Below are 22,692 nucleotides of genomic sequence, written 5' to 3' on the forward strand. Positions count from 1 at the left end.
TCGCTGGTCAACTTTTAACCCTTATAACTTCCTAACGAAAAAAAATGTTGTTTCCAAAACTGTGCTGATGTAAAGTAGACATGTGGGAAATGTTATTTATTAACTATTTTGTGTCACATAACTCTCTGGTTTAACAGAATAAAAATTCAAAATTTGAAAATTGCAAAATTTTCAAAATTTTCGCCAAATTTCCATTTTTTTCACAAATAAACACAAAAATTATCGAACTAAATTTACCACTAACATGAAGCCCAATATGTCACGAAAAAACAATCTCGGAATCGCTAAGATGCGTTGAAGCGTTTCTGAGTTATTACCTCATAAAGGGACATTGGTCAGAATTGCAAAAAATGGCCAGGTCATTAAGGTCAAAATAGGCTGGGTCATGAAGGGGTTAAAACTAAACCTAGAATAATTTTATAGGTTTTGTCCTCTCCAACTGTCTGATCGAGCAGCTGATCGCACACGATTGGGGATGGCTGGAGGTAACGGCACATTTCTCCAGCAGTGGCCACTACAGGAGAGATACGGTATTGCGTATGGCCCAATCTACAGAACGATCATTGTGTCGTACAATCCTCCAAACAAGGAGCCACTCTCACATACACATACGGGAGGATCCCAAGCGATGGCTCTAAAAGGATAAGTGGGCATGGGTGTCTTATCGCCCCCCCAAAAATGGATATTATTCTTTAGCAATAAATAACGAGACGCAGACACAAGGATATAGTGAGAGCTTTAATGGTACAAAATGAGTACAGCTACAATTTAGGCATTTCCCTGGAAACTATTAAAAGATTGAACTCTGTAGTATTCGCCTAGAGAGAAAACACGAGATAATCACGCGCCGAGGAGGCGGCCATCTTGTGGGAGGAGTCAGTGACATCACCGAAGCGCTGAGTCCAGAGTGGACAGAAAGCCTTCTCATTCATGTAAGTGCGGCCTCCTACATGGCCGCCCCCTGCAGGTCGTAAGCATCAGCTGTTCGGATTTAACTTCTAAAATTTGCCATTCTGTTAGATGAAGATATAAAAACCAGATCGCTACCATCTCTCGGTCGCCCCCTGATTACGGGGTATTGGAGGTGGAGGGGGGTAAACACAGCACTCCAAGGCTCTGCTGACTGCAGAGCGCACACTCGCGGCAGCCATTATCATTTCCGTCTGTCCTGTAAACACGTGTGCATCTATGTATATATAAATATAACACTGGATGGTAGACCTGGGCACCGGGCGGGCGCCGGGGCACACCCAGTACAGTGAAAAAGAGGGTTACGCTTTAATGTAATTTACAGAATTTTAGGCCCGGGTGTCTTCAGGTTGCCATGTAGGTTAAGAAGGACGCTGGGACCACTGTACAGCCCTCGCTACATGAATTACATCTGTATGACGCCCTAATAATACAATTGCTGCAGTGCTCATTAGGGGGCAGGAAAATCACTTCCTGTATATGCTCCTCCCCCTCCACAAGTCCTTTTGTCCAATGAGGAAACCCCAGATGAGTCACATGACACTGCTCTGTAGCTCTGACTCTAAGGGGGAAACTCGCTTCTTCTAACCCCAAATAAAGGCGACCACCAATTAAGGTTTGTTTGGGCCTTAATGAAGCACTAAATTGTTATTTTGGTGACTGTATGGAGGGTATGTTTAGATTTTTGGCATTTTTGGGGGAGGTCCATTTAAATATCTTATTTTTGATTTTTCAATGTGAATATTGAAAAAACATTTTTTTTTACCCTTTCAAGATTTTCATGCACTGCACTGAATAAAATATTAGGTGCCCGATGCTCAGACCAGTTTTCTTAAAATGTCACAAAATTTTTACGACTTATCCTGATTTTTACACCAGTCCTGGTCAGCCCCAACAAAGTAGGTGAAACAAGAGCGGGACGAGGCACAGAGAAGACCTCCCAGCAAATTCTTCCAAAAATTAACTCCCCTTTCGTATAGCATAAATTTTGCCATAAATCTACTCCAGTCCCCGACTGGAGTAACATATCTTGTCGGTTGTAGGATGAGCACGATTAAGTGGCATTTGCCTCTTAATGAATTAGGCGCATCTTACTCAAAAACGCCAACTTAATGAAATCGGCCTCTAAAGGTGCTCCGTTCATGATTGCGTTTCGTTTTTGCCGTTTTTTGTCATTTGCACCTTTTTTTCTATTTTGCACCCTTTTTGAAGTCTATTTTATGAGTTTGAGGTTTCCAGAAGTTTTCGTCCGATTCATCAAAAAATATATTTTATATTAAATTGTCCTTAATTTTTTTTTTTCCATTTTTTTCTGACTTTTTTATTATAGGTTTTTTTTAATCCTAGTAAGGGATTACGATTATAATGTATTATTAAACTCCTTACACCAACACATTATATCCTAATAGCAGACTCACAGTACACACAGCCTTGGGGGGTCCTTCTTAAGTACCAAGGGCCGGCTACAGAGGTCCGTTAGTCCCTGATGGTGTCATGCTGCTGTCACGCTCCAGATCTCAGATACTAAAGGGATAGGAAAAAACATGGCTGCTTTCCTTCAGAAACAGCGCCACCACTGACCATGGGTCATGTGTGGTATTGCAACTCAGCTCCATTCACTTCTAAGTCACAACCCATTGTTAGGGGTGGAAATGGCAATCTTTTATGTGTTTCTAATCCTGGACAACCCCCTTTAAGGATTGGTTATGATTAGACACTTGAGCCCCTGCTTTAGATTGGCATGGGCTTATCCTCCATGGACTATGGCTGCTTAAGGACCACAGTAAAAAGGCGCATTGGTGGCCATCATGGGGTTATGAGAAAAACTGTTTCCCCGCTTCTGTCTAGACAGGACATCATACAGATACAACAGTTTAAAGGGAACCTGTGTAACAGATGGATCCTGCCCCTAAGGGCCTTGGATAACATTGGACAGGACAAATGTACTTGTCCGATCAACCTAGACGTTGATTATCAGCACTTCTGCCAACCAAGGCATCTGGGCCGCAGGAGAAAGGGCCGATATCCGCTCATCTAACGTTTACAGAAGACCCGGTGCTCCGCTACAGAGGCGCATCTCCTGTATTTGCTACATTGGCCACTTGTCTTCACTTGCATATATCACTGTATTACAGAAATGACCTTAGTAAGTACAATCCGTGACATGAAGGCTTCGGCGCTCGCCTTGTAATAATACGCAGTCAATGGTCCTCCACCCTATGATTACTTCACGTCACAAGACGGACTCGTGCTGTCGCAGCTGTGGATCTCGTCTTCCTTCTTTCAGTCCACCACAGATGTCCACATCATCTTGCGATCATGTATGGAGCTACGACGCAAAATTCGGGGTCACGGATACGATTCGCGCAGGATCAGCAATATCTCCAAAGCAGTAATAATTCACATTTTACGTGATAAAAGAGAAAAACAACAAAGACATAAAAAACAGGGAGAAGAGTAAGAAAAAAATTCACTGTCCCGGAGGAGGGAAGAATCAGGTCACAACAAGCTACAGTGGTGAGACTGATGACTTTACGAAGGGCCATGGCTGGGATATGACTGTACTAATAGGGGGCAGAGCAGTAGAAAGTTTTTAGATCGTAGAAATACTAACCACCGAACCTGGTCACAGACTAAATACTCGTATATATGCGTGTTTCGTCTCCAGAGAGAGCAGTGTATCTATGAGATGATCATCCGGAAAGTTCATTTTAAGATCTCCTTCTACTTGGAGTCAAGCAGGCTGCTTAATTTACATCAACTTTTCCCCAAAAAATTTGAATGTTTCTATCCAAAGTCTTAAGTCCCCATTTTGTGTAAGTGCTATTCTGTGGTAGTTCTGAGTTGAGATCGGAAAAGGACAAATCCTAAATTCCCCAAATTCACCATTTCTTAAGGTGAGTGAAGTCATGCAATCCAAACAGAATTGGAGACGGAACGCTGGGGGGTTGTTTGGCTTCTGGGAGGACAGATGGGTGGACACCTCTCCTGTTGCTTGGTGAGGGTTTTTTTTTTTGGGTGCTCTCACCAGAAGGCTAAAAAAGAGTGATCAATTCAAATATCTGGGGCTCTTGATGTTTGCACTGGGGCCCACTGTAAGGTTTTATCACTTTCATGGATGGTCCACAAAGAAAAAACGTCTGTCGTGAGCCAGTCAGACGCTTCTTCTCCAAGTATGGGGGGAGAGGGATCTCAAGCTGTTGATTTGGGGTCTTCACATTAAGAGACCACTGCTCCGAAAATCCCCCCGAAAGGTTGTAAGTAAAGGGCTCCCAGGTTTGTAAGATGGGTGACGAGAAGAGGGTGCTTTGAGTTATGCTTAACATGGTGCAAAGTCCAAAATGCACAAATGTGACAGGAACACACCTTCACTGGGTCGAGGGGGTCGATTCCGGATCATGCTCCGTCAATAAGAACTGGCGGATGGGAGGGTCAGTCTTTTCCCAATATAGATGCTGCAATGACAAAAATACATGAGCGGACACCCGGCAAAGTCAGCCCCTCTTATACTGGCATGCAGAGGGATTATCCCATAGGTCTCGTTCCGATGACCCATTCCCTTTAACTTAGGATTTTATATTAAATGTATTTGATACGGAAAAAAACAAAACAAATATTTTCTATATAAAATAAAAAAGAAGAAATCTTGCACTTTTCACACTGACCACTAGGGTAATGTTAGATTCCTATTGTGAATTCTGTCTTATCTACTTTGTATAGAGGTGCTATCAGTAATTGTACCGGAGGAGGAGGTGAGCTGTGACATCACCTATTGTGAATGGTGGATCCTGCGTTATGTCACAGCTCACCTCCTCCTCCTGATAACACCTCTATATACAGTAGATAACACAGGATCCACCATTCAAAATAGGTCAAGTCAAAGCTCACCTCCTCCTGTACCATGACTGATGACGCCTCCTATATACAGTAGTTAACCTATTGTGAATGGTGGATCCTGTGTTATCTACTGTATATAGAGGCGATATCAGGAGGAGGTGAGCTGTGACATAACACAGGATCCACCAATCACTATAGGTGATATCATAACTCGCTTACCGCTTCTGATATCATCTCTGTATACAGTAGATAACACAGGATCCACCATTCACAATAGGTTATCTATTGTATATAGGAGGTGTCATCAGTTATTGTACATGAGGAGGAGGAAGTGAGGTCTGACATCACCTATTGTGAATGGTGAATCGTGTGTTATCTACTGTATATAGAGGTGTTATCAGTCATTGTATAGGAGGAGAAGGTGAGCTGTGACCACCTAGTGTGAATGGTGAATCCTGTGTTATCTACTGTATATAGAGGTGTTATCAGTCATTGTATAGGAGGAGAAGGTGAGCTGTGACCACCTATTGTGAATGGTGGATCCTGTGTTATCTACTGTATATAGAGGCGATATCAGGAGGAGGTGAGCTGTGACATAACACAGGATCCACCATTCACTATAGGTGATGTCATAGCTCATCTACTGCTTCTGATATCATCTCTGTATAAAGTAGATAACACAGGATCTACCATTCACAATAGGTTATCTACTGTATATAGTGGTGTTATCAGTCATTGTACAGTAGGAGGTGAGCTGTGATATCACCTAATGTGAATGGTGGATCCTGTGTTATCTACTGTATATAGAGTTGTTATCAGTCATTGTACAGGTGGAGGAGGTGAGCTGTGACCACCTAGTGTGAATGGTGGATCCTGTGTTATCTACTTTTTATAGAGGTGTTATCAATCATTGTACAGGAGGAGGAGGTGAGCTGTGACATCACCTATTGTGAGTGGTAGATTCTGTGTTATCTAAAATATATGTAGGGGTATTTATAGATCTGTCATTGTAATCCAGTCTGTGATCACAATGAGACTGCTGAAAAGTCCTACGTACAGAGAAGGCAGAGTGAATCTATTACTAGGCCTAGTGGCCAGTGTGAATGTTGCAAAATTTCTATAATTTTTTAAATATATTTATGTGGGAAGTAAAATCATTTTTATTAAATTCATTTGGCATAAGAATAATCTTAAAGGAGAACTCTTACTTTTCAGAAAATCTACATACAATCAAAGTAAAAATTTGCTTTCTGTCTCCACGGAGAATAAAACAGAATAATTTAGTTCATAATCGGAATGAGAACAGTAAAAAAACATTCTTTTGAACTGCCTATTAAAACGTCCTTTGGGAGAGCAAACTAGTAAGGCGTCTTCAGGGAAATGCTCTCCATAAAGAAGTAATAGAGGAGATTTAGTAAGGGGAAGATTGGTACAGAGCCAACCAGAACCCGAATGCAAAGCAATGCCAAAACACCACTGCGTGGTAGAATCATATTATTAGGAGCATGGTGCCTGTATCGGGCACTCAAGACACAGTTCTCTTGCACCTGAGCACTGGTACTATCGACATACATAGAGCGCCAGCACTAACTACATCCATAAAGAAAGACCATCAGAGTTCCAGCACTAACTACATCCATAGGAGAGACCATCACCGCTCCAGCACTAACTACATCCATAAGAGACTATCAGACTACCTATAATCAAAGTTAAGACCATCAGAGCACCAACACTAACTACATCCATAGGAGAGACCATCAAAGCGCCAGCACCAACTATATTCATAGGGAGACCATCAGAGTGCTAGCACTAACTATTTATAGTAGAGACCGTCAAAGCATCAGCACTAACTACATCCACAGATTAGATTATCAGAGGACAAGCTCTAGCTACTTCCATAGTAGACACCATCAGTGCTCCAGCACTATTTACATTCATAGGTGAGACCATCAGAGTGCCTTAACTATCCATAGTGGAGAACATCAAAGCTTCAGCACTAAATTCATCCATAGTGAAGACCATCAGAGCACCAGCACTAACTACAATCGTAGGAGAGACCAGAGTGCAAGCATTAATGACATCCATGGGAGAGACCATAAAAGCGCCGCCACGAAAAACATCCAGAAGAGAGACCATAAGACTGCCAGCATTATCTACAACCATAGGAGAGACCATCAGAGCTCCAGCACCAACTATATACCTAGTGGAGTCGAGAGCACCAGCACTTACTATATCCATGGGAGAGACCATCTCAGCAGTAACATGGCGTATGCAGTATTCAATAAGCAGATCATACAGTAAAAACATTTCCAGCGATCAGACATACCCAAGCCCCAGGGCCAGGACGTGGGAGATGAAAAGAGAAGGGATGAAAACTTTCAGGAATTCTGCAGAGAAAATTCCTCCTTTCTTCATGGCTCCTGTCTTTCTCATACTCAGAGACACGGACCTCTTGGGGTGTCGGAAATGAAACTCCCTGGTAAAAAAAAAACAAAACACAAAAATAAATGTATGTATATCACCAAAGAGGTCAGGACAAGGCCTAGGACAATGGTGGTATTGAACAACCGATTACATGACAGCCTGGATCTGCTGCTCTATGGTATCGTCTCCTGTAAGTGTCCGCCTGTGGTTTGCAGGGCAATGGCAGAGACTTTTGTTCCTCCGTTGTTGCTTTGATTTTGGATTTCCCGCAGTAGGGTACGAGAGTGTATTCAGCTCCCTATATACAAGCCGTTATTCTAACCGAACCACTGCCGCTCCAACGGATCCAGCCAAAATATCACAGGCTGAACCGAGTCACCGCTGAGGCCGAGAATTGCCATTTCTGACCATTTTCAGTGTGTAAAGATGGGACCAGGAGGGACCGCTTACACGCCAGAATGAGAGCTGCGGGGACCGGCGTGGGCGATTACTACTGAGGGCCGAGTCCTTCTACAGATATTTTCCACCAGCTAGATAACTTCTTTAAACAAAAGCTATATAGAGACGTACCAGCCGTTCCTACATTTATGGGGTACTATGGATACAGTTGGAGCAGGCCCCGGCCCATTCACAGGACACAAGTGAGATGTGACCAGACCCTACGGCCATATGGTGGCACATATGGTCCCTGCAGCTTGTTCCCATGTGCCACCATGCTTCTAAGAGTGAATATCTCCAGAATCCAGCACCGTATGGCAACGTAAGGTCGGTACAGTACCGCCAAATATGTACACCACAATGTGGCTGCGAGCATGCGTACACGTGACGGCCGGGCAGCTTACTTTGGGGGGATGTTTTCGGGTCTACTCGACCAGTCGGATACCCAATCTGCGCTCTTCTTTAACACTTCTTCTTCTTTCTCAGATTCTCCATCTTCCTCTTCGGACTGAAAGAAAAAAAAAATAAAAAAATAAAGGTGACGATGGTCAGAGTCCGGCACATAGTAATGCCAGGATTATTATGCCGCCTCAGCCAAGCATTTGACAAAGTATCTCATACAATCCTTATTGAAAAAAATGACTAAGTATGGAATGGACAAGGCAACTGTTAGGTGGATTCATAACTGGCTTAGTGATCGGACCCAAAGAGTGGTCGTAAATGGCTGCACATCCAGTTGGAAGAATGTCTCAAGTGGGGTACCACAGGGCTCTGTCCTGGGCCCTGTATTGTTCAACATCTTTATCAATGATTTAGATGAAGGAATTGAGGGTAAACTGATTAAATTTGCTGATGACACAAAGCTAGGAGGGATAGCTAATACTAGAGAAGAGAGAGAGAGAGGATTCAAAAAGATATAAATAAACTGGAGCAGTGGGCAGCAACTAACAGAATGGTTTTTAAAAGGGAAAAATGCAAAAGTACTACATCTGGGCCATAAAAATGAAAAAAGCATATACAGAATGGGAGGAATAGGGCTAAGCAACAGCACATGTGAAAAAGACTTGGGTATACTAATAGATCACAGACTGAATATGAGTCAACAGTGTGATGCAGCAGCAAAAAAGGCAAATGCAATTCTAGGATGTATTAACAGAAGCATACAGTCTAGATCACGTGAAGTCATTATCCCCCTCTACTCCTCTTTGGTCAGACCTCATCTGGAATATTGTGTCCAGTTTTGGGCACTACATTTTAAAAAAGACATCAACAAACTGGAGCAAGTTCAGAAAAGAGCCACCAGAATGGTGACCGGTCTGCAAACCCTGTCTTATGAGGAAAGGTTGCAGGATTTGGGAATGTTTAGCTTGCAGAAGAGAAGACTGAGAGGAGACTTAATAGCTGTCTACAAATATCTAAAGGGCTGTCACATTGTAGAAGGATCAACTTTATTCTCATTTGCACAAGGAAAGACTAGAAGCAATGGGATGAAACTGAATGGGAGGAGACATAGATTAGATATTAGAAAAAACTTTTTGACAGAGTGATCAATGAGTGGAACAGGCTGCCACGAGAAGTGGTGAGTTCTCCTTCAATGGAAGTCTTCAAACAGAGGCTGGACAGACATCTGTCTGGGATGCTTTAGCGAATCCTGCTTTGAGCAGGGGGTTGGACCAGAAGGCCCAGGAGGTCCCTTCCAACTCTACGATTCTATGATTCTATCATCCTGAGAGAAGTGGATTATGGGCTAATAATACGTACCAGCTAACATGGTGTATGTGGCGGGGTCTCAGGTCTGTCGTTAAGGCCATGGATCCAGGTGTAGCTGGGTACACACGGCCCTCCATAAGCCCTGGTGCCCTCAGCCGAGCCTGCCCTATACATGGCGGGTGCCAGCTGTGTGATACAGCCGAGTGCCGCCTGCAACTGTCGAGATTGGAGCCAGCTCTGATCACCGTATTCTAACTGCTTAGATACGGCGGCATCTAAGCAATCAGACAGCAGCTGCTGGATTAACGAGGGGTCCCAATATTCATAGGATAGGTGATCGCTGGCTTATCTGTGGGGGTCCCTTTGCGGGGAATTGCACGGTTTGGTTGAACAGGAAACTATTATCTCCGTTACAAGATGGCGCGCCAGGTCAGATGTCGGATTGCCGCTCCATTCAGACGAACCTGGCCCCATAGAGAATGAATGGCGCAGCGCTCGAGTATTTGCACGCCGACGCCATTCTAACAGGGAGAAAAGAGCATTGTGCTGACAATCAGAGCGGCTGCCAGAGGTCGGATCCCCCACAGATCTACAAGTAATAACCTTCCTGTGGAGAGGTAAGAAAGTAAATGTCCAGGGCAACAAAACCATTAAAGTATCCCCTCCATCTCCCATTTGTCACACACAAACATAATAATAATAATAATTACATAAATAATGAAAAATATATAATTATAAAATCAGTACTAACAATAATAACAATAATATAACTATAAAATATATAATAATAATGGCCGTTTTTGGTCACCTGAAGTTCCATATAGAAAAATAAAACAAAATCATACACCGATGAGTAAAAGGTTTTGAACTTCTGACTTTCAGACTCCACATCTCACCATCCACTACTGCCTTGATCGTGACTCTACCATCGTTTTATAGACCATCATCTTGGATATCTCATACATAATTGTGACTTGCAGCTATTTAGCATATGATTAGTTATGCAGATTCTTCTCATGTCACTGCATTGTTACTGTTTTGCTCCTACAGATCTCAATATGTTCATTTATATTATTTGGTCAGTATTTTGTAAATCCTCCTTTGGCTTTCCACACTGCCTGAATCCTTCTGGGCTGCTTTTGATCAGGTTTTGATCAAAATCTGATCCCTGGTCTCTTCTACACGTTCCCATAATTGGTACATACTGGTCACCTCACTTGGGTATGTATACAGATTTTTCTTCAACTCCACCCACAAGTGTTCGATTGGGTTGAGGTCTGGGGACTGTGAGGGCCTTTCCAGCACCTCTACTTCATTGCCTTCGGGATGTTGTCCTGCTGGAACACTGTCATCCTTTTTATACCCATAGTACTGGAGTGTACGAAGTAACTCATCTTGTAGGACACTCATACCTAGCACCGAGACCACCATCGATCCTGGAAAAATAACCAATGGCTTTGGCTGTGAAACAACCGCATATCATCAGGCCTCCTCCACCAAACTTGAAAGTTCCTTCCGTTTCTCAATCCGTTAGCTCCTTTTTCCCCCTTGTTTATTCCAGACCCAATTTCACCCATCAGATCCTAGTCTATTGACTTTCGTGTCATCGCTCCAAATCACCCTTTCCAATCTTCCACATTTCTGCAAACTCGAGTCGACACTTCTTATGACTATACTGAAGTTAAGGCTTCTTCACCTTATACTGGGCCACCATTCCAGACTTGTGTAAGGTGTGCCGCACGTTGCTTGCATCGACTTCTGTGGTCTCACTGTTATGAAGCATATGAGCCTCCTCCACTGCCAGGTTTGTTGCTCCAGAGCCGATAGACCTTGGAGTGAGCCGACTTGTTGAGTCCGATATTTTGCCTGGCTGTCCACCTTTTGGCTTCTGAATGGACTGATTTCATCTCATATTCTTCCAACTCTCATGGCGCTCACAGGATGCAGTTTGGCAATTTTCTTTGCCATGACACCGCTATTGATGAGCTGGATGATGCTGTGTCTATTTTCTTGAGAAATCGTTTTCTACTACCAGGAGCAAAACAGTGACATGACGAAAATCTGCATAACTAATCATATGCTAAATAGTTACAAGTCAACTTTATGTATGAGATAGCCAAGATGATTGTCTATAAAATGATGGTAGTCTCACAATCAAGGCAGTAGTGGATGGTGAGATATGGAGCCTCACAATCAAGGCAGTAGTGGATGGTGAGATATGGAGCTAGGCCGGACCATGGGGAAGTGGATTTGCCCATGGCTAATGAAATGAATGAGTTCTTCAACAAATTTACCAACACATGAGCTGCGTCATCAGGAATGAGGGATGGAGCTGAGGAACGATCGGCAGCATTGACTTTGGGTGATGAACTGTCTGCTTTCACTGTCTCCCCAAGCGATGAGAGGAAACAGTTTCGTAAACTAGTCATTGGCAAAGCAGCTGGCCTGATGGCCTCAGTCCACGTGTCCTAAAAGTGTGTGCAAACCAACTATGCAATGTCTTTCAGCTCCTGTTTAACAGGAGCCTACAATCCCAGAGAATACCAGTGCTGTGGAAGACTACCTGCCTGGTGCCGGTTCCCAAGATCACCTTTCCAGTGGCCTTAACATCGCATGCTATGAAGTCGCTGGAGAGAATAGTACTTACCTACTTGTGCCTGAGGGTGAGGGCCTACACCGACCCCCTGCAGTTTGCGTATCAGCAGAGATTGGGGGTGGATGATGCTGCAGTGTCTCTGCTACTTACAATACATTCATTCTTGGACAATGATGGAACTGCAGTTCGCCATGTTCTTTGTCTTCTCTAGTGCTTTCAATACCTTACAGTCGCTCTTACTACGAAATAAGTTGACTGATATGGCAGTGGATGAGGGGATGGTGAACTGGATAAGCGCCTACCTGACGGACAGGCCGCAGTTTGTAAGGATGGGGGAGGTGGTATCTGGCAGTGTACGGACAGTGTGGGAGCCCCTCAGGGTACAGAGCTGTCGCCCTTCCTCTTCACATTGTATACAGCTGACTTTCAGTATAAATCCGATCTCTGTCACCTCCAAAAATTCTCAGATGACTCAGTGATTGTAGGGGGAATTGTGGGGGACCAGGGTGAGGAGGAATATAGAAGGGTGGTTTCTGACTTTGTAGATTGGTGCCGGACTAACTGCCTAGAACTAAATGTAAAGAAAACCAAGGAGATGGTGGTGAGTTATAGAAGGAGAAAGGAGGAGCACTTACCGATCACTATTGCTGGCCAGGAGGTGGCAGATGCAGTTTAACAATGATAAATGTAAGGTTATACACATGGGAAGAAGGAATCAATATCACCATTACACACTGAACGGTAAACCACTGGGTAAATCTGACATGGAGAAGGACTTGGGGATCCTAGTTAATGATAAACTTATCTGGAGCAGCCAGTGCCAGGCAGCGGCTGCCAAGGCAAACAGGATCATGGGGTGCATTAAAAGAGGTCTGGATACACATGATGAGAGCATTATACTGCCTCTGTACAAATCTCTGGTTAGACCGCACATGGAGGACTGTGTACAGTTTTGGGCACCGGTGCTCAGGAAGGATATAATGGAACTAGAGCGGGTACAAAGGAGGGCAACAAAATTAATAAAGGGGATGGGGGAACTACAATGCCCAGAGAGATTGGCAAAATTAGGATTATTTATTCTAGAAAAAAGACGACCGAGGGGCGACCATGTATAAGTATATAAGGGGACAATACAAATATCTCTCCGAGGATCTGTTTATACCAAGGAAGGTGACAGTCACAAGGGGGCATTCTCTGCGTCTGGAGGAGAGAAGGTTTTTCCACCAACATAGAAGAGGCTTCTTTACAGTTAGGGCAGTGAGAATCTGGAATTCCCTGCCTGAGGAGGTGGTGATGGCGAACTCAGTCGAAGGGTTCAAGAGAGGCCTGGATGTCTTACTGGAGCGTAACGATATTGTATCTTACAGTTATTGTTAGGTTCTTTAGAAGGACGTAGATCTGGGGATTTATTCTGACAGAATTTTATAGGCTGAACTGGATGGACTAATGTCTTTTATCGGCCTTACTAACTATGTTACTATGAGATGGTTGAGACCTACAAATATTTGGGGGTTCACCTTGACAGCAAACTTGATTGGAGGTGTGATACAGAGAAGGTTCACAAGAAGGGAATGAGCAGACTGTACTTTCTGCGGAAGCTCAGGTCGTTCAATGTGTGCAGTAAAATGCTGGAAATGTTCTACCAGTCCGTGGTAGCAAGCGCCATCTTTTCTGCTATCATTTGCTGGGGCAGTAGTGTGCGAGTAGCTGACGCCACTAAGCTCAACAAACTTATCAAGAAGGCAAGTGCGGCTGTTGGCCTCCATCTTGACTCTTTTAAGGAGGTAGTGGAGGATAGGATTCAGAAGAAGGGCAGGGCTATAATGAACAATAATACACAGCCATTATACGGGCAGTTCTTGAATCAGAAGAGCACATTCAGCAGCCGTCTAATCCTAATAAGGTGCAAGAAGGAGAAATTCAGGAAATCGTTTGTGCCTACTGCTATGGGGATGTATGACAATTCACTAAGGGTGAAAGATGGCTATGACCTAGGGCCGGCGCACTAATGTAAAGGATCAGAGACCGGTGTACCTTTGTTTGTTACGTATTGTTGTCAGTCATGCGCAGGATCTGTGTCTAGTAATTACTCTATGTAATGCTGTGTGTAATGTAATGTATTAATGCTGTTAGTAATGTTTTGCTTGTAACGCTGCTGTGATACCATAATTTCCCTCGGGATCAATAAAGTGTATCGTATCGTAAGGCAGTAGTGGATGGTGAGATGTGGAGCCTGAATGTCAGAAGGTCAAACCATTGTTACCCTTTTGCTCGTCAGTGTATATTAGAAAACTCTGGGGTCACTATTCTTTAAGACACTATAGTTATTATTGTACTGGACATTTCACTATTGATCTATTAGATTTTTTTCCCATGGTTTCATATTGAACATATAGGAAGTTGAGATATACGGGGGGGGGGGGGGGGGGGGGGTTGTTTTCCCAGGTCATCACTGTATACAGTGGTCTCAGCGGTCCCAATATCTGCAGCTCCTCCATTCGGTGTGTGAGAGAGGACTGGCGGCTTAGAGAGGACAATCTAAGATTTTAACCCTTTCCCGTCATGGCCAATTTTCCTTTTTGTGCCTTCGCTTTTTTTTTCCCCAAGACTTTTTTTTCCGCATGGACATTGGGGAAATAATTGGAACCTTCAGCAGTTTCCTGGCTGCAATGACAACCCATAAACACGTGCAAGCGCCAGCAATCGCGCCATTTAAATGGTTAAAACAGCAGTGATTGGAGCAAGCTCTAGTCGCTGCTGTTAAAGGCCTGATCCCGGTGGCGGTGCGACACGTCCTACGTTCCTAGATTAGAGAAAACCTTACTGACCCCTGAAAAGTCCATTTTAGTGAATGACAAGTTTTTCCCATGAAGTTCTGCTCTGGATCTTTACTTAGGACTTTATGTTGTCTTGTTCCTCCGTTATTCCTCCTGGGAATTTATGGGGAAAAAAAAAGGCATCCAGGTGTTACCAGTTGGATGTGGGGATAAAGTGCACCCCTAATCAGGCTGATCTCGTGCACCATTAAGGCCCCTTTACATTTAGTGATGCACCAGCGATCCCGACAACGATACGACCTGGTCAGGATCGCTGGTGCATCGCCAAGTGGTCGCTAGTGAGCTGCCACTCAGGCAGATCTCACAGCGATGCAGCAGCGGTCGTTACTTACCTGTCAGACGCGGCGATCCTGACGTCCTCCTGCCCACGTCCATGCGTCGCTCATCGGCGCCAGCAGGAAGCGCCCGTCGAGAAATGGAACTGCACGATCTCGCACGATAAGCGACAGACAGCGGGGGAGCCAGTCGGAGGTATCACACATAGCGATATCGCTGCTGCGTCACCAAATCGGTGACGTTTTAGCGATATCACTATGTGTAAAGGCCCCTTTACACCAGTGAGACACAGCCACATTATATTCAGCCCCAGGAAACCAGGGGTGAGCGAATGTCACCCAGCAGGTTCTTCCAGCCTCCGCACTGAGTCAGCAGATATTTGGATGCACCCATATAATTACCCCTTTCCAGCGTTGCTTCGATGACTGTACTTTATGGGCCAGGAAAGGGCTTAGATGTGGAAATCCATCATCAGATCGCTCGCCTGTGACGTCACCGCGTCCTCCAAGCCCAAACTTATAAACTCACCTTTACTAGCTCCATGTGCACAGGTCAGCCCTAAGAATAAAACCACCCACAGGTAAAGTGGAGAACAATGATAATCTGGTGATGATGGCGCCTCTCAGGGGAGCAATAAATTAGGCCGAAAGGGAAAAGTCAGATCCTGACGTGTTGGAAGCAGGAAAAAAGGGAAGAGTAGGAATGTGAGTGAGTTCTGGTATCTAGGCATCTGGGTCACAGCATGTCGGGCCTCGTCTGAGGGGTTCCATACACATGGCGGGCCTCATCGGGGGGGTTCCATACACATGGCAGGCCTCATCGGGGGGGGGGTTCATGCACATGGCGGGCCTTGTCAGCAGGGTTCCATGAACATGGTGGGCCTTGTCGGGGGGGGGGGGATTTCATGCACATGGCGGGCCTCGTCAGGGAGGGGGTTTCATGCACATGGCGGGCCTCATCAGGGGGGTTCATGCACATGGCGGGGCTCATCAGGGGGGGTTTCATGCACATGGCGGGGCTCATCAGGGGGGGTTTCATGTATATGGCGGGTCTCGTCAGAGGGGCACATGGCAGGCCTCGTCGTGGTGGGGGGTTCCATGCACATGGCGGGCCTAGTTGGGGGGGGGGGTGAACAGCATGTCCAGTACCTATCAAATGTGGTACAAGCTAGAACTTCTGGCTCCTGCAGGGACTGCGAGACCACCCAGTTATGTAAGGATACATACCCCCCCATGTCCACAGTTAAATTTGGCTTTCAGGACTTTACTGTGACAGGTCAGCAATGGCAGCCATAATAGTTGCCAAACGGCAGCAATATCTGGCACTCCTGACCTATTTCACTGAATGCAGAAAATCAGGGTGAACATCAGCCATTATAAATGTGAGCAGCAGATCTGGAAGCAATTACCGTATATGCTGCAGTAATAAAAAAGTTATAATTATAACCATAAAAAGTTCATAAAACACAAAGTGACAACTATTAACCCCCTCCCGCCTCAGCCAGATTGCCTTGTTCATCGCTTTATGCTTTTTTTTCCCTATTCCTGCCTAAGAAAAGCCAAAACTTTATCTTTCCGCCAACTTTGTGGTAAATTGTGATCTTTAATTACACCTTTTAATAAACTTTGAAAGGTGACATTTTTGGGGTTTCCACTAGGAGATTAGATAATGTTAGAAGGGCTGTAGAAGACTTCTGGATTGCGGTGCGCTGTCCGAGCAGTTTCTCCACTTTTATAGGGTTACAATGACCGCAAACTAAACTCTGAGATCTTCATTAGGCCTCCAGCAGCCATGATCCCCTCTCAGCACTCTGTGACCACGTTGGGGGCAGAGGAAGCCTCCTACTATATTTAACTGCATGCTGCGGTCGGTAGGGACAGCGGCATCTGAGGGTGTTAAAGTAATGGCCGACCCCTTCATAAATACTATGTTACCCAGTGTAAAATAAAAATAAAAAACCCGATCCTCACCTCCTGCACTGGCGCCATTCCAGCAATGTCTGAGCCGGGTCTCCCCAACCACAGGAGCACTGCAGCCAATCGGTGGTCGCTGATGGGCAGCTTCGCTCACACTTCCTACAGACGGACCTTGGATGTCCAATGGAAATATGAGAAGTGCAGCCCATTAATGCCACTGATTGGCTGAAGTCCTCAACATCGCTGGAGCTGAAGGTGACAAGAACTTGGACGCTCCCTCTCCGTATGCTACATGCAATGAGTGCGAGACCCAGGAACGGACGCGGCTTCTCAGGGACACATGTACGATCATTACCTGGAAGCTGTCTTTACTCGTGTGCATCTCCACATCGAAGGTGATCTGCCCTTCTTCAGGCGACGGGCTGCAGGGGAAGAGACGAAGACAAGCATACAGTAAGTAATCGCATCCCAGAGCGGGGGATCTTAGGTGACATGGGGGGGGGATAAGGTAACGGGAGGTAAAGGGACCGAAAAATGGAACGGGAGTCTGGAAATCTCTCAAGTAATGGAGAGGTCTACTCTGGGCAGGAGGCAGGAGAAGAGATGGCTCTTCAAACATTTTGGGTTTTCTACCATTTTTCATGAGTTGAAATCAAAGATCTAAGACACGTCTAAGACACGAGTCTATGGACACGAGTCTATGGACACGAGTCTATGGACACGAGTCTATGGACACGAGTCTATGGACACGAGTCTATGGACACGAGTCTATGGACACGAGTCTATGGACACAAAAGACGTTTTTCTCTCAAATATTGTTCCCAAATGCGTTTGAATCTGTGTTAGCGAGATCTTCTCCTCTGCTGACATAATCCGGCCTCCTCACCGGTGTGACAGATCCAGATGCTGATTATACACATGATTATTACACAGGTGAGCCTCAGGGTGGCCACAATAAAAGGCCACTCTACAATGTGCAGTTTTACAGTATTGAGAGAGTCCGGGGGGGGTGTCAGAATTCCAGTCAGTATCTGGTGTGACCACCATCAGTGCCGCACATCTCCTCAGAGGTGAACCGGCTGCTGATTGTGGCCTGTGGATCGTCGCTCCTCGTCAGTGGTTGTGTGGAGTTCTTACATGGCCGCACAGTCACCACACAGGTCACCCATCCAGCATGCGCTGGATCAGTGTATATGACAGCGTGTCCAAGTTCCTGCCAATATCCAGCAACTTCGCACAGACACTGAAGAGGCGCGCAGCAGCAACAATATTGGGAACAATATTTGAGAGAAAAAGGCCTTGTGTGTCCACAGAGGGAGTCTGAGAGCTTGGAGTTCAGCTCATGACAAATGGGAGCAAAAACCAAAAGTGCCGAGATTATATTTTTACTCAGTAGATATAAATACAAAGACAAAATATCCTGTAAAGAAACAAATAATAATTATATAAATTGTTTATCGTATTTTTCATAGATCTAGATATATATACACACACACACACACTGTATACACATACTACATACTATACAGACACACACACTACATACATACTGTATACACACACACATATTGTATACACACACACACACATTCAGGGTCGGCTCCAGGTTTTTGAGGGCCCCGGGCGAAAAAGTCTCAGTTGGCCCCCCCTTAACACATACCACGACTCATGCCGTGTGACATCCGTGGTGACGGCCAAAAACGGACTTCTCTCTGTGTGGATCACACGGACACTCGCTCTGTGGCAAAACACGTTCATGTGATGGAGGCTACTGATTAGTAGTGTACGCATGAAAGAAAGAAGAGAGGGGAAATAAAGAACAGAGAAAGAAAGAGAGAATGGAAGGAAGAACAGAGAAAGATACAGAGAGAGAAAGAAAGAACGAACATAGAAAGAACGAACAGAGAAAGAAAGAAAGAAAATAAAGAACAGAGAGAAAGAAAGGAAGAACAGAGAGAGAAAGAAAAGAACAGAGAGAAAGAGAAAGAAAGAGGGGAAAGAAAGAACAGAGAGAAAGAAGAAAGAAAGAAAAAGAACAAAGAGAAAGAGTGGACAGAAAAAAAGAACAGAGAAAGAAAAAGAAAGAAAGAAAGAAAGAAAAAGAAAGAAAGAAAGAAAGAAAGAAAGAAAGAAAGAAAGAAAGAAAGAAAGAAAGAAAGAAAGAAAGAAAGAAAGAAAGAAAGAGGGGAATAAAGAACAGAGAGGGAGAGAAAAAAGGGGAAAGAAAGAACGGAGAGAGAAAAAGAGTTGACAGAAAAAAAGAACAGGGAGAGAGAGAAAAAGAAGGAGGGGAAAGAAAACAGAGTTAGAGAGAAAAAGAAAGGGGAAAGAACAGAGAGGAAGAGGGGAAAGAGAGAACAGAGAGAGAAAGAACAGAGACAGAAAGAAAGAAAGAGAACAGAGAGCGAAAGAACAGAGAGAGAGAAAAAAAAAGATTAGAGAGAAAGAACAGAGAGAAAGAAACAGAGAAAGAAAAATTCTATAAAGATACTATAGCAGCCCAGCTCCCATTGTAGTGCCCACCTGAGCCTCCTGGTGCAGGACATATCATGATCCGCTCACATGGCCGACATCCCCGATTCCAAGGCGATCTCGCTGTCCGCTGTCAGAGGAGGACACAGTGATGGATCTGAAGCATTCCCTGAAGTGCCTCCATGGTTCCGTCACAATCTCCTACTGAAATGACCTAATTTCTGGTCAGCTTCCAGCACGTCACTTCCGGTAGAACGTTACGTGCAAGTTTTAAATTGCTCCTTGGGGCTCCGCTGTGTATATTCCTGTGTCCCGCGGGGAAAGTAAGCTCCCAGCTGGGGCAGTCTCTCTCTCAAAATCGGGACTGTCTCGCTGGATCCGGGACAGTTGGGACTCGGGAGGTATAAATGCTCCCCACCATACACCTCGTACACGCACGGCTCCGCTTTGTATGCCTCGTACACACACGGCTCCGCTCCGTACACCTTGTACACACGCAGCTTCACTCCGTACACCCCCGGCTCTGCTCTGCTCCATAAACACACGGCTCAGCTCCGTACACACAGGGCTCCGTTCCGTACATCTCGTACACACGCGGCTCTGCTCCATACACCTCGTACACACACACGGCTTCGCTCCGTACACCTCGTACACACACGGCTCTGCTCCGTACACCTCGTACACACACGGCTCTGCTCCGTACAACTTGTAAACCCCTCCTGACCCCACCCAAGAACACACACGGCTCTGCTACATCCTCCTTGTTAAACCCCTCCCTGACCCCACACAAGTACACACACGGCTCTGCTACATCCACCTTGTAAAACCCCTCCCTTACCCCACACAAGTACACACACGGCTCTGCTACATCCACCTTGTAAACCCCTCCTGACCCCACACAAGTACACACACGGCTCTGGTACATCCACCTTGTTAAACCCCTCCCTGACCCCACACAAGTACACACACGGCTCTGCTACATCCACCTTGTTAAACCCCTCCTGACCCCACACAAGTACACACACGGCTCTGCTACATCCACCTTGTAAACCCCTCCTGACCCCACACAAAGTACACACACGGCTCTGCTACATCCACCTTGTTAAACCCCTCCCTGACCCCATACAAGTACACACACGGCTCTGCTACATCCACCTTGTAAACCCCTCCTGACCCCACACAAAGTACACACACGGCTCTGCTACATCCACCTTGTTAAACCCCTCCCTGACCCCACACAAAGTACACACGCGGCTCTGCTACATCCACCTTGCTAAACCCCTCCTTCTGAACCCACACAAGTACACGCACGGCTCTGCTACATCCACCTTGTAAAACCCCTCCCTGACCCCACTGTCTCACACATAAACGTTACCTCATCCATCCAGACCAGCACCATAATGAAAAGCGACCAGCACTGCAGGGTCCTGCAGCCACCCTGATCATGTGACCCGACTCCTCCCCTCCTGTGACCTCATCACAGGTCCTGTGCTGGCACCGCACACAAGATTACAGCCGAAGGAAGTGATGATCATTGCTGGCTGTAAGGGGCTGCGTCACTGCGTGGGTCCCTCGCGGAGGGCGCAGGATGGGGTTAGTACATGGGGGGCGTGGCGGCGGCCGGCGGGTATCCCAGACAGCGTGAGTGGGCCCTCCCATCTCGCCAGGGCCCCGGCACTTGCCCGGGTGCTGACGCCGGCCCTGCACACATTGCATACACACACACACACACACACACTACATACATACTGTATACACACACACACACACACACACACACACACACTACATACATATTGTATACACACACACACACACACACACACACACACTACATACATACTGTATATACACAATACATACATTTTGTATATACACTATACATATATCTATACACACACACTACATACATATTGTATACACACACTCTACATACATATTGTACATACTACATATTCTATATACACAAATGAAATATTCTATGAAAAAAATGATTTAAAAATGGAGAGGTTGTATTAAGTTTTAACACTATCGCCACGCTCGGGATGAAGTCCCTTTGTCAGGAGGTTTGGCAGTTTCGCTCTTGGTGACATTAACTGTAAACCTTGGTTGGTACAACACGTTTAAGGCCACGAAACTGATTAGACGATCAAATGGTGACCCCCCCCAACCTGTAAGACAGTGGTAGAGCGCTAGATAAGTGAACCCCACCCCCTTAAGTATAGATGGAGGGGTCATGGGTAGAACATAGGTGAACCTAGATAAATGGGGCTGATGTGATCGGGGGTGGGAACATTCAGAAGTGAGCCCCCAGGTATGGATGGGGGTATTCCCTAATGGGTGAAGGAAAAAACACAAATGAACTCCAGTTGTAAATGGAGGGTTTTCCCAACAACACATGGGTGACACCTGAAGTATTAAAGAGGGTCTTTCCTAAAGTAACAACCCTGATTTACATATGAATGTGGGTCTTTTTTATTAAGACAGGGGTAGAACCCCTAAAGTATAGATGGGGGGGTCTTCCCTAATAAGGCATTGGAAGAGCATAGATGAACACTGAAGTAGGGGGGCTTCCATAAAAAGCAGGGGTATGATGTTCATAAATGGACCCGTACCACCCCCCCCCCCCCCCCCCCAAGTATGGATGGGGGTATTCCCTAATGGGACAAGAGAAAAAACCAAAGGTGATAAAACAGGGGTGGAACATTCGATAAGTATAGATCGGGGTCCTCCCCATAGGTCAGGGGTAGAAGAGTAAAGGAGGAGGAGGATGTGTTGGCCCATGAAGCCGGGTACTGAGGGGCAGCAGGGCGCGGACCGCTCACCTCTCACACTGCGAGCTGCTCCGGGAGCTGCTCTGTCCGGACTCGTGCTGCGCGTCCAGTAGGATCTTCTCCATGTCGCCGTTGTGGATGGAGGATGAGGAGGGCACGTGCTCCAGGCCTCCGTTCCGGTTGCTGTCCATGTTGTTCCCGTTGCCGTTCATCTGCAGTTCCACCCAGGAACCTGTGAGGAGACACGGACTCGTCTGGTCGGCCATGATGAGGGCAGCAAGCGTCTTATCAGGCAGCGCAGGCGGACGGGGCCGCAGATAACCCTCCCGAGCGGCTGCACCCGGATTATGTGACACCCGAGCCCAGCGACGGGAGCTGAGACACGTCTGGTACAAGCCCGGCCTCACGTGTGCCACAATGGATGACAGAGCCAAGGAAACCGG

General features: G+C 45.8%; 1 protein-coding gene across 1 annotated transcript in view; it reads right to left on the bottom strand.

Annotated features, from left to right (window-relative positions):
- Window positions 1-725: 725 nt before the first annotated feature.
- The window catches only part of BNIP3L (BCL2 interacting protein 3 like), a 32,635-nt gene continuing 10,668 nt past the window's right edge, over window positions 726-22,692 (bottom strand). Inside the window, exons 2-6 of the mRNA XM_073557142.1 lie at window positions 22,301-22,481; window positions 17,359-17,425; window positions 8,073-8,176; window positions 7,133-7,282; window positions 726-4,424 (exon numbers count right to left, since the gene is read on the bottom strand). Of these exons, the coding sequence (XP_073413243.1) occupies window positions 4,376-4,424; window positions 7,133-7,282; window positions 8,073-8,176; window positions 17,359-17,425; window positions 22,301-22,481 (551 nt within the window). The 3' untranslated portion in view covers window positions 726-4,375. The remainder of the gene's footprint in view (window positions 4,425-7,132; window positions 7,283-8,072; window positions 8,177-17,358; window positions 17,426-22,300; window positions 22,482-22,692) is intronic.

Source organism: Dendrobates tinctorius, unplaced genomic scaffold, assembly GCF_039654945.1.
Source record: "Dendrobates tinctorius isolate UK_male_01 unplaced genomic scaffold, ASM3965494v1 ptg000245l, whole genome shotgun sequence".
Lineage (NCBI taxonomy): Eukaryota > Metazoa > Chordata > Amphibia > Anura > Dendrobatidae > Dendrobates > Dendrobates tinctorius.